We start from the raw sequence: 11,518 nt of genomic DNA, 5'->3' as shown, positions 1-11,518 counted from the left end.
GTGCATAGTGTATAGTGCGTCATTTGGGACGCAACTACGGTGTTTTCAGATTTATCCATTCTGGGACCCAGTTTCAAAAAATAGCGGTTTCACCTTCTGAAAATGCCGGATCCGTGTGGACAAAATGCCTATATGATACAAAACTTGTGCATATTCACAAAAACGCGTCTCCGTGTGGATGAGAAAATGTTGACTATGACTGTGTAACATGAAAATGTTGACTATGACTGTGTAACATGAAAAATATTCTGATTTCAAGTAGTTCAATACTTTACTGTGTGCTGATTCACAGACTGTGAATTATATATTTTCTTTAAGACTCAGCACACTTTAAAACACTGCTATGTCATGTTTCATGTTTATCTTTTTTTTGTCCATTAATGAACTTGTCTTTTGTTCATACCTGTTCATATTTTAAATTCATTTTTTATAGACTCTTCAGATTATTGTCTTTTGGTGCTGACTAGCATATAGTAAAGACTTAAAGGTTGTTTGTCATGTCTGTCATTTTGATATTTAAAATAAACAATCTTTGGTTAAGCTACTAATACAACATGCCCATATATGGTACTTCATTTTACTCTGATTAATAAAGAATCAATGACTTTCACCTGTGACATACTGATTGAGTAAACTGGCAGGTGCAAAGACAAATCATGCTTGTGGAGTGAGGTGGAGCCATGCTGATTTACATCTGTATAAATATGAATGGCAGCACCCTAATGTATCACTGAAACAAGCTTAGCAATAATGGGGTTTTGGCAGGTTGGAGTTGGATTGGTGTTTGTTCTTGCACTTGGATTTTCTGAAGTACAATGGAGAGCAAGAGCAGCACATAATCGGAGTCCAAGTGCAGCACATAATTGGAATCCAAGCCATTTTAGGCCAAGGGCATTAGCTCAAGTTTTTCAACAGGCTGATTCTAGGAAGTCTTTGGTTCCCAATAATCCTGTATTTGCACCACAAAGGTCTCCTGCTCAGTTTCCTGTTCAACACCAGCCATGACCGACTTTGGAAAACCTTCTCAAGATCTTTTGGGTGTTCAGTCAAAAGAGCTGTTGCAGGGTCCAGTGACAAAACTGACGTGGAGCTTTCCAAGTCTACCAGAGGAACCACAGCAGCCAGACATTCCCTTCGAGCTGCCGCATCCTATCCCTCCCAACAGTGTAGCGGCTCAGTGTGGAGAGAATTCAGTATATGTGGAAGTGAAGGAGGACTTCTTTGGGACGGGGCACCCACTGTTGTCTTCTGCTTTTACACTGGGAGGCTGTGCTGCAACTGGAAAGGATCCTTCTGCTCAAGTGCTCATTTTTGAGTCTGAACTGCATGGATGTGGCAGCACATCAACAGTAGGGCTCTATTTTGATGTTATCAAAGGTATTTTAAACTGTCCCTGTGAGTGATGTTTGTTCTTTTTAGGTGACTGAGGATGAGCTTGTCTATACGTTTAACCTCATCTACACCCCACAAGAGGCTTCCTATGGTGTTCCAATTGTCAGGAGCAGTGGTGCGGTGGTTGGTATTGAGTGTCACTATCCAAGGTGAGGACTAGTTTAATTCAGGCTCACTGGATGTGCTAATCCCACCATTTATGGGCAAGATGACTGCTTGTTTAACTCCTACAGAATGCATAATGTGAGCAGCAATGCCTTGATGCCCACTTGGATCCCACACGCCTCAACTAAAGTTGCAGAGGAAGTCTTTGTCCTGTCCCTCAAGCTCATGACTGGTTGGTGTAGTCCAAACATGTTTATCATACCTGTGCTTGTGAACCTGTGCTAAGACTTTCTTTTCAGATGACTGGACTTTTGAGAGGCCTTCTAACCAGTACTTCCTGGGCGACATCATAAATCTTGAAGCATCAGTGCATGTGTACAACCATGTTCCCGTCCGTGTGTTTGTGGACAGCTGTGTGGCTACTGCGGTCCCTGATGTCACTTCTGTCCTCAGATACTCCTTCATTGAGAATAATGGGTAAGCTGTGCTAACATGTTTCCCACCAGAAGTGTTGTAGGATGTCTAACTGTTTTGTCCCCAGGTGCCTAGTTGATGCTAAGCTCACAGGCTCCAGGTCTCACTTTATGCCCCGGACTCAAATTGACAAGCTCCGGTTTCAGCTGGATGCGTTCAGGTTCCAGCAATCAGACAGTGGACTGGTATGTTGTAGTTGTGCAGCTCCTTGTATGAATTGCTAGCATGGTGCACAATCAATTGTCTTTGCAGGTCTACATTACTTGCATTGTGAAGGTGACGGCAGCATCCGCTCCAACAGCACCCGAACAGAAAGCTTGTTCATTCTCTCCTAATGGGTATGTTGCCCACTAGATCAGTGTACAGGTAAATTGGCAGTTGTAAATTAATTGAGGGTTTGTCTTGTCAGTTGGGTGTCTGCAGATGATTCTGACCAGGTGTGTGGCTGCTGTGACTCCACTTGTGGCATCCGAAGTGCAAGTGATCAGCTGCTTGCAGGTATGGACTAACACTGATAACTTGTTGTCTATACCGCTTTGGTTCTCACTACTTTTTATTTTTTATTTTATTTTTTTTTTTTTTTACTACTCATTTGTTCCTCAGATCCACGATGGGAAAGGGCATCTGTTGGCCCCATCAATGTTAAGGAATATGGCTATAGCCAAAAATAACTGGAAATGCCATGTGACTTAATAAAAGAAATGGTCATAATTGGCTCTGTTTGAACTGTCTTTACTCGCACAAACACTACAACAATTCTATCCATTATATGGTTTCACTTCTGTTCAGATATGTACCACAAGCCCTCTAACAAAACATCCCCACACAAGCCAGAAGTAGAACCATTTAAGCTAGGCCTGTTACAACACTAAAGGATCATGGGATCCTTTAGTGTTGATCATGGTTTTTTTTTTTTTTTTTTTTTTTTTTTTCTGATACGCCCTTTGGAGTGCACTGAGGTTCTATACAGTAACATAATATTGTATTAACCAGGTATGGAACTGATATTGAGTTATGGTACTGTGGGGGAGTTGAATTAAGTTGTCAAATTATGGCTTGCTATTGCAGCATCCTCCATTAGAAAGGTTGTCTTTACCTATTAAACAGAACATGGTGTCAAAAGTATAAATATCATCTGATAACCAGGTCTCATTAAAGACCTCACAAAAATGACTGAACTGTGACGTGCATGTGAGAACAAATTTCAAAGAAACAATGCTGCCTACTAAATTTCCAACACGGCCATGGTCCATGGTAGATGCAGATTTGTTTCAGAAAGACAATAAGCATTACTTAATCATTGTGGACTACTTTTCTAGATTCTTTGAGGTTGCAAAACTGACATCAATGGCTGCAGAATCTGTAGATGAACACTTCAAGTCCATCTTTGCACGTCATGGAATTCCCGAGGTGGTGCGCTCAGATAATGGGCCACAGTTTGCTTCAGAGTATTTCTGTGTGTTTTCACAGGACTGGGGCTTTGACTGATGTCGAGTTCTCATTTTCCGCAGAGCAACGGAGAGGTGGAGCGAGCTGTGAGGACAGTCAAGAACCTCAAGTCGAAGAATCCTTACCTTGCATGTATGGCTTACCGAGCAGCCCCTCTTGCCAATGGGTACAGTCCTGCCGAGCTCCTCATGGGTAGGAAAATAAGAACACTAGTTCCTTGATTCTGTCACAGCTCGGTCCAAAGTGTGTAGATTTGGAAAAGCTGAAAAAAATTTACAGACAGAATCAGAAACAAAATTTCGACAAAAGGTACAAAGCACACAACATGATGCACTTGCAACCAGGTGAATCTGTTTGGGTCAAGGCAGAAGGATCACACTTCTGAAAGGGGTACTGTTGTCTCCACTGCTGGCACACCCAGATCTTACCTCGTAGAGACACCCAGAGGTACCTTGAGGAGAAAAATGTTTCACCTCTCACCAACTCCAAATGCTCCTGTGACATCTGTTCTTCCAGACTCAACAGAATCATTCATCTCCATGCTCTGTAAGTCCAACTATCACACCAGAAATTCAGAAGATATGCCAGCAGACTTCACCATGTAAGAAATGGTATCCTTCCAGGATTAGAGCTCCTCCTGGTTATCTAAAGGCCTTTCATTGTAGTTGCCTCGGAGAAACACTGAGTGGTCAATGGAGCAGAATAATCCCCACACTCAGTTGAAGGTTTTGGGTAGTCTACCCCCATCCTTCTAGTCTAGAAGAATAATCATACAAAGCACGTTTTGCTATCATTTTGTTGTATGAAAAAACATTGAATAATTAATTTAATTTAACTGCTTTGCATAAAAATGTTAATTGTCTAATAAGAAGATAAATATTTCTTTAAAGTTTATTTTGCTCCCCTAAAGGGAAAAAAGAAAAAATCTTATTTTGAAAGGGGGATGTAGTATTAGGTTCCATACGGTAACATAATATTGCATTAACCAGGTGTGGAACTGATATTGAGTGTTACGGTACTGTGGGAAGTTGAATAAAAAAGTAATCAGAAGTTATGGCTGGCTGTTGCATCATCCTCCATTAGAAAGGTTGTCGTTGTACCTATTAAACAAAAGAACATATATCCCGTTTGGAACGCACCGCATATGTCTGTCCTGAAGTAAGCAGTTCAGGTTAAAAAAAGATCTTTGCCACCCTTGAAGTGTTTTTCATTATAGAAATAGTTGGATGTACCACTCTATGGAGTTTGTTAAACATGATCTTGCATTCCTTCAGGCTCAGTATAAAAACCACTTTGTGGCGGCATCGGGTGTTCCACCTAAATTTACCACAAAGTCAAGCAGCTCTTCTGGGTGGACCAGTGCAGGAAGTCTAATGCCAAGTTTACACTACAGGACTTTAAACGTCGGCAGATCGCTGTGCTGTTCAGAGTACATGACTTGCTGTGGTATTTGTGGTGTTCACACTATGTGACACTACGTAAATGATCTGCAACAGGAGGTTACACACTACACGAGCTGACAACGACTTTATTTGAAAATGGCTGTTGGGAAGAAATTAGATTAAATTTTGAATTAAATTTAATAAAAATTAAAATAACATTATATTAAAACTTTAAGACATTCTGGCAGACCTCCCAGAGTTAAGGAGACCATTATTTTAGAACATTTCCCTTTATTGTTTCCATGACAACACGTCATGCTTGTCACACGTGACACACTGCGGCCACACTGTATGACAGATGTATTGCTCACCATGTCATCTGATATTCCCATTCTCAAATATGTGCAAGTGTTTTGTCATTTAAAAACCTAAATATTGACCTTGATCTTAATATATATAATGTGAATTCATCCATTTGTCCCGAAATACATGTGGCCGGTGAACTGGGAGAACAATAGAGTGAATGAGATTTATAGTTACCTACACAAAGTGTATCTGATATGAATAAACGTCGGCAAATTATATTTGAATGGATTGTTATTGCTGCTTCCATAGACATCAGTGTATAGTTCATTGGCTGTTGCATCACCACACCACAGGACAGTGAGTCGGCCGACAGCTCCAGATATTTAGCATGCTAGATATTTGTCTGGCATCTGCGAGGTTTGGCAACGCATCACACATAAAGATTGGCGAGTGCTGATCGCTTGCTGATTTTTCCCCGATCACAGCCCGACCTGTCAGCGAGCTTGTTCACTGGCAAATCGGGCTTATAATCCTGTAGTGTAAACTTGGCATAAGCTCTTTGCTTTCAGGAGCACCTGAGGGGCCTGACAGACCCCACCTGCCCTACTCGCCAACGTCCTCTTCCTCATTTTCCTCCATGGCACCACCCCCTGCCCTCAGCTCAGGCACCAAAATGAGCGGCTTCAGTAGTGCAGGCTCCCTGAACTCAGTTTCAGACTCTTACCCCAGGTTTCACAGACAAGGCTAAACCTAGTCCCAGACTACAATGCATGTTTGAGCTGTTTTAACCGAAAGTAACTTGATCTGACATATCTTAAAATATATGGGGAAAGGGGCCATTATAGTGACAGAGATCGTCATGGTGATAGCTGAAACGGTGAAGGGAGCCATAGGGACAGAGAGGGACGGTCAGAACAAGATGTAGGTGAAAGGTCAGGGACTCATAAGGACAGCTTTGCAGTTCCTGATCCCCCCAAATATAAGAAACGCAGATGGGATAATTAAAGTCTGTCAGATAAAAGCCGTCGACTGTTCTTAAATCAGAACACACAGCTGACCCAGTCTCCCCAGCGGTGTCTTTATTTGTCTTTTTGTTTGTTTGTTTAAATAAATCCATCCCAGACCGACTGTTTCAGTCATTTAGAGCTGTGAATTGGCAAGATGAGTAACCAAATGCATCTTGAGCCCAAGCGTTGTGTTAAAGTAGATACTTGTTCAGTGGCAGACAAGTTGTTTCTTTCTGAAGAGACTAATAGGATGAGAAAATGTTGACTCTGACTGTGTAACATGAAAAATATTCTGATTTCAAGTAATTGAATACTTTACTGTGTGCTGATTCACAGATATTTGTGAAATATATTTTTTCTTTAAGATTCAGCAGTGTGTTTTAAAGTGTGCTATGTCATGTTTCATCTTTTTTTAAAGTTCTTAAATGTCCATTAATGAGCTTGTCTTTTGTTCACACCTGTTAAAATTTTGAATTCAGTTTTTAGTAGACTCTTCAGATTATTGTCTTTTGGTGCTGACTAGCATATAGTATATTTCAATAAATCCACACACACACTCTGATCAACCTAATCGTAATAGTTGTAATGGGGAGAAAAATATATCAGTGAAACTATAATAAAATGTTTGATCTTGCATTCCTTTGGTTCTGAACTAAACTGCTCAATTTCAGTCCCTTGAAGATTGTTGATGTGAGCGAAGAATGTTTTTTACAATCTAAACCTGACTATAAACATAATAATCTTTATTATCTTGGATACTAGTGTACAATTCTGTATGTGGCTATGTTTCTGAATCAATAAAAGAGGAGGATGCAAAGGATGTTTGTCATGTCTGTCATTTTGATATTTAAAATAAGCAATCATTTGGTTAAGCTACTAATACAACATGCCCGTATATGGTACTTAATTTTACTCTGATTAATAAATAATCAATGGCTTTCACCTGTGACATACTGATTGAGTAAATTGGCAGGTGCAAAGACAAATCATGCTTGTGGAGTGAAGTGGAGCCATGCTGATTTACATCTGTATAAATGTGAATGGCAGCACCCTAATGTATCACTGAAACAAGCTTAGCAATAATGGGGTTTTGGCAGGTTGGATTTGGATTGGTGTTTGTTCTTGCACTTGGATTTTCTGAAGCACAATGGAGAGCAAGAGCAGCACATAATCGGAGTCCAAGCCATTTTAGGCCAAGGGCATTAGCTCAAGTTTTTCAACAGGCTGATTCTAGGAAGTCTTTGGTTCCCAATAATCCTGTATTTGCACCACAAAGGTTTCCTGCTCAGTTTCCTGTCCAGACACCAGCCATGACCGACTTTGGAAAGCCTTCTCAAGATCTTTTGGGTGTTCAGTCAAAAGAGCTGTTGCAGGGTCCAGTGACAAAACTGACGTGGAGTTTTCCAAGTCTACCAGAGGAACCACAGCAGCCAGACATTCCCTTCGAGCTGCCGCATCCTATCCCTCCCAACAGTGTAGCGGCTCAGTGTGGAGAGAATTCAGTATATGTGGAAGTGAAGGAGGACTTCTTTGGGACGGGGCACCCACTGTTGTCTTCTGCTTTTACACTGGGAGGCTGTGCTGCAACTGGAGAGGATCCTTCTGCTCAAGTGCTCATTTTTGAGTCTGAACTGCATGGATGTGGCAGCACATCAACAGTAGGGCTCTATTTTGATGTTATCAAAGGTATGTTGAACTGTCCCTGTGAGTGAGTGTTTGTTCTTTTTAGGTGACTGAGGATGAGCTTGTCTATACGTTTAACCTCATCTACACCCCACAAGAGGCTTCCTATGGTGTTCCTATTGTCAGGAGCAGTGGTGCGGTGGTTGGTATTGAGTGTCACTATCTAAGGTGAGGACTAGTTTAATTCAGGCTCACTGGATGTGCTAATCCCACCATTTATAGACATGATGACCAGAGGTGTAAAGTACGCTCAAATGTTACTCAAGTGAAAGTACAAGTACTGAGTGAGTTTGACTCAATTATAAGTATCTGGGCAGAATCATATTTGAGTAAAAAGTACCACATTAAAATTGTACTTGAGTATTAAAGTAACCGCAAGAATGAGAACTAGAGATTCTTTAAGCTTTTAATCTCTTAAAAACATGAAGTGAATGACCCACATACAAGGTTTTATTCTGCTTTAGAACTGTTTGTATTTAATTATAAAGTTGGCATGAAATCAAAACTGACACTATTTACTTTGTTAGTGCATATTACTAGTCTTGTGGTGAACAATCTGTGCAAGTTACTACACCGAAAAATTGTTTGTCGCGGTAATCTTTAATCAAAATCTGAAGTTACTTCCGTTAGCGTCCCTTCTCGGATGACATCAGTTTGACGGCTTGGGTTGAAACCGCGTAAACCACTCCCCTCCAACCGTTAGTCTGCTATGAGCCAGAGATGGAGAGGAGCGCTAAAGTTAAACTGCCCTCTATTCAATATTCTGTTTCACTTGGCAATGTGTCACAACACTTTTGCAACTTCCAGTTCACGGGGACTTTAATGTCTGACCAATTTCATGGAATGTGAAAATGAATCTCATTGTCAAAATTAATAACATTTTATATTAAAATGAAGTGATCTTCCCTTTTTTTTTTTTTTTTTTTTTTTTTTTTTTTGTACTCAAAGTAAAAATCCCCAAAAATAAAGTACAGTAAAAGTTACTTGAGTACTTTACACCTCTGAAGATGACTGCTTGTTTAACTCCTACAGAATGCATAATGTGAGCAGCAATGCCTTGATGCCCACTTGGATCCCACATGCCTCAACTAAAGTTGCAGAGGAAGTCTTTGTCCTGTCCCTCAAGCTCATGACTGGTTGGTGTAGTCCAAACATGTCTGTATCATGCCTGTGCTTTTGAACCTGTGCTAAGACTTTCTTTTCAGATGACTGGACTTTTGAGAGGCCTTCTAACCAGTACTTCCTGGGCGACATCATAAATCTTGAAGCATCAGTGCATGTGTACAACCATGTTCCCGTCCGTGTGTTTGTGGACAGCTGTGTGGCTACTGCGGTCCCTGATGTCACTTCTGTCCCCAGATACTCCTTCGTTGAGAATAATGGGTAAGCTGTGCTAACATGTTTCCCACCAGAAGTGTTGTAGGATGTCTAACTGTGTTTTGTCCCCAGGTGCCTAGTTGATGCTAAGCTCACAGGCTCCAGGTCTCACTTTATGCCCCGGACTCAAATTGACAAGCTCCGGTTTCAGCTGGATGCGTTCAGGTTCCAGCAATCAGACAGTGGACTGGTATGTATGCTGTAGTTGTGCAGCTCCTTGTATGAATTGCTAGCATGGTGCAAACAATTTGTCTTTGTAGGTCTACATTACTTGCATTGTGAAGGTGGCTGCAGCATCTGCTCCGACAGGACCCGAACAGAAAGCTTGTTCATTCTCTCCTAATGGGTATGTTGCCCACTAGATCAGCGTACAGGTAAATTGACAGTTGTAATTTTAATTGAGGGTTTGTCTTGTCAGTTGGGTGTCAGCAGATGATTCTGACCAGGTGTGTGGCTGCTGTGACTCCACTTGTGGCATCAGAAGTGCAAGTGATCAGCTGCTTACAGGTATGGACTAACACTGATAACTTGTTGTCATACACCACTTTGGTTCTCACTACTCATTTGTTCCTCAGGTCTACAATGGGAAAAGGCATCTGTTGGCCCCATCAATGTTAAGAAATATGGCTATGACCAAAAATAACTGGAAATGCCATGTGACTTTTGGTGACTTAATAAAAAAATGGCCTTAATAGGCTTGTTTGAATTGTCTTTATTTGCACACTACACATTTCCATCTTTGATTTCACTGTTCAGATGTACCACCACAAAAAGACTTACTGTTGGTGTAGGGGTGGGGACATTTTGGGGAAGACTTTGAGCACTGCATCTATGTACAGAGGCTTTTTTCTTTCTGTATACAAAATTTGTTCTAGAAAGTACCCCCTCCCCCAAATTGGTTACAATTAACTGCAAGGCAGTGGATCAAGAAGTCTAGATCCAGTGATCATGTTGACACTTGCAAGGCTCATTTCTAGAAATGACTCTAGTAAGCCATAACTTTTTTTTTTTTTTTTTTTTTTTTTTTTTTTTTTTCCCCTCTGAGATGGAGGCATACAGGTTTTATCAGTCTGCCTAGGAAGTTATGCTTCAAAGTTACATCTTTGAAGAATTGGTAGTTCACCCAAAAATGAAGTTCCCATCACTGAGTTTTGGACTGATGCTGACACTAGCCAAGATTTTCACACGTTTTGTTTTCTGTAAAACCATGTGTAGAATCTATTGCAGTATTTTATATGCTGTTCTGTTGGCTTGTGTGCACTTAAACTTATAATTAAAGGATAGCTGTTAAATTAATGTTGCAAATTTCTTTTTGTGCCCTCTGTAGTCCCTTGTTCACTTAATGCATTTTACAAACTCAAAGGATGAGGTTTTTTTTTTAAGCTGGTAATGAGAACAGCTGTTCCTGCAGCCTCCTTAGCCATTAGTTTGGACACAACCAGCTCATGGGCCGTTTCTCAATATGCGTATGTGTCTGTACTTGTGTTCTTGTGGACTTGTGAAACGTCATCAGTCGCTGTCCAAGTACTGTTCCAATTCAAAGTTCGCATCTAGCCAAGTTCATTTCAAATTCCCGGATGTGTTCTTGATCCACCCCTTTTATCGAGGATGCATCGAGAGGTGACTTGTGCAGACTTGAGACAGCCAGGTATCCCAGAATGCATCTCGCACTAACCAGCAAGCGTCAATAGTAAAGGAGAAACCCAGCATAATTTAAACATATTACTGTTTTTATGTCATGATATGTAGTTTTAAGAGTTTTTCAGGCGAGAATGTGTTGGTTTAGAGCTCATTTGTGGTTTATTGATACAGATTGCGCCTTTCTGACAATTTGATCTGACGTTGTCGGAGTTGTGAGATCCAGGCGATCACCGGACGCTCAGCGCTCATGTGCCCAGCCGAGAGCAGCCTTACCTCGACTAGTCCTTCTGACGTTTGCCGCTGGCTCCGTTTTGGCTGAGGGCAACGTGACGTTTCATAACTTTATATATGGCTATTTAACTTTTGTATCCTACTAAAGCGCTGATTTTGTACGCTTGACTGAATTGTTTGCTTTATTTCTTATTGTATATTCTTACCTTTTATAATGGCTATTATTGATCATTAAAACTGACATAAAACAAATAGAGACATGGTTTTGTTTTATGTTATAGCCTATTTCATTTTATTACAGTGAAGTTAATCAGAGTATGCACAAATAGTATTACATTTAATATTTTTGAAATATATACGAAAAGAGGCAGGGTTGTTTTATATTTCGTTTTGTTATAAATATATGCACATTGCAGATAATCAATCACTCGTTGCCTGAGACTATTAATATGTTTTTGTTTGTTTTTAAAA

The 11,518-nt window shown here is 40.6% G+C and overlaps 2 protein-coding genes across 2 annotated transcripts; both read left to right on the top strand.

Moving 5' to 3' along the window:
* Positions 1–723: 723 nt before the first annotated feature.
* On the top strand, positions 724–2,685 carry LOC125277002 (zona pellucida sperm-binding protein 3-like). Its single transcript, XM_048205155.1, has 8 exons — positions 724–1,349; positions 1,420–1,541; positions 1,626–1,729; positions 1,797–1,974; positions 2,039–2,156; positions 2,224–2,309; positions 2,381–2,469; positions 2,575–2,685. The coding sequence occupies exons 1-8, from the start codon at positions 1,002–1,004 to the stop codon at positions 2,640–2,642; spliced, it is 1,113 nt and encodes a 370-aa protein (XP_048061112.1). The 5' UTR covers positions 724–1,001; the 3' UTR covers positions 2,643–2,685.
* A 4,470-nt stretch (positions 2,686–7,155) lies between these two features.
* Positions 7,156–9,867, top strand: LOC125276963 (zona pellucida sperm-binding protein 3-like). The gene is made up of 8 exons (XM_048205057.1): positions 7,156–7,773; positions 7,845–7,966; positions 8,831–8,934; positions 9,004–9,181; positions 9,248–9,365; positions 9,436–9,521; positions 9,594–9,682; positions 9,751–9,867. The coding sequence occupies exons 1-8, from the start codon at positions 7,198–7,200 to the stop codon at positions 9,816–9,818; spliced, it is 1,341 nt and encodes a 446-aa protein (XP_048061014.1). The 5' UTR covers positions 7,156–7,197; the 3' UTR covers positions 9,819–9,867.
* Positions 9,868–11,518: the final 1,651 nt, after the last annotated feature.

This window comes from Megalobrama amblycephala, linkage group LG1 (genome assembly GCF_018812025.1).
Source record: "Megalobrama amblycephala isolate DHTTF-2021 linkage group LG1, ASM1881202v1, whole genome shotgun sequence".
Taxonomy (NCBI): Eukaryota; Metazoa; Chordata; class Actinopteri; order Cypriniformes; family Xenocyprididae; genus Megalobrama; species Megalobrama amblycephala.
This window is presented reverse-complemented; position numbering and strand designations above follow the sequence as displayed.

Coding starts and splice junctions, on each gene's coding strand:
- LOC125277002 (XM_048205155.1), top strand. CDS start 1,002: ATGACCGACTTTGGAAAACCTTCTCAAGATCTTTTGGGTGTTCAGTCA. Junction 1,542..1,625: donor ATTGAGTGTCACTATCCAAG/GTGAGGACTAGT, acceptor TAACTCCTACAG/AATGCATAATGTGAGCAGCA. Junction 1,975..2,038: donor TCCTTCATTGAGAATAATGG/GTAAGCTGTGCT, acceptor TTTTGTCCCCAG/GTGCCTAGTTGATGCTAAGC.
- LOC125276963 (XM_048205057.1), top strand. CDS start 7,198: ATGGGGTTTTGGCAGGTTGGATTTGGATTGGTGTTTGTTCTTGCACTT. Junction 8,935..9,003: donor GTCCCTCAAGCTCATGACTG/GTTGGTGTAGTC, acceptor CTTTCTTTTCAG/ATGACTGGACTTTTGAGAGG. Junction 9,182..9,247: donor TCCTTCGTTGAGAATAATGG/GTAAGCTGTGCT, acceptor TTTTGTCCCCAG/GTGCCTAGTTGATGCTAAGC.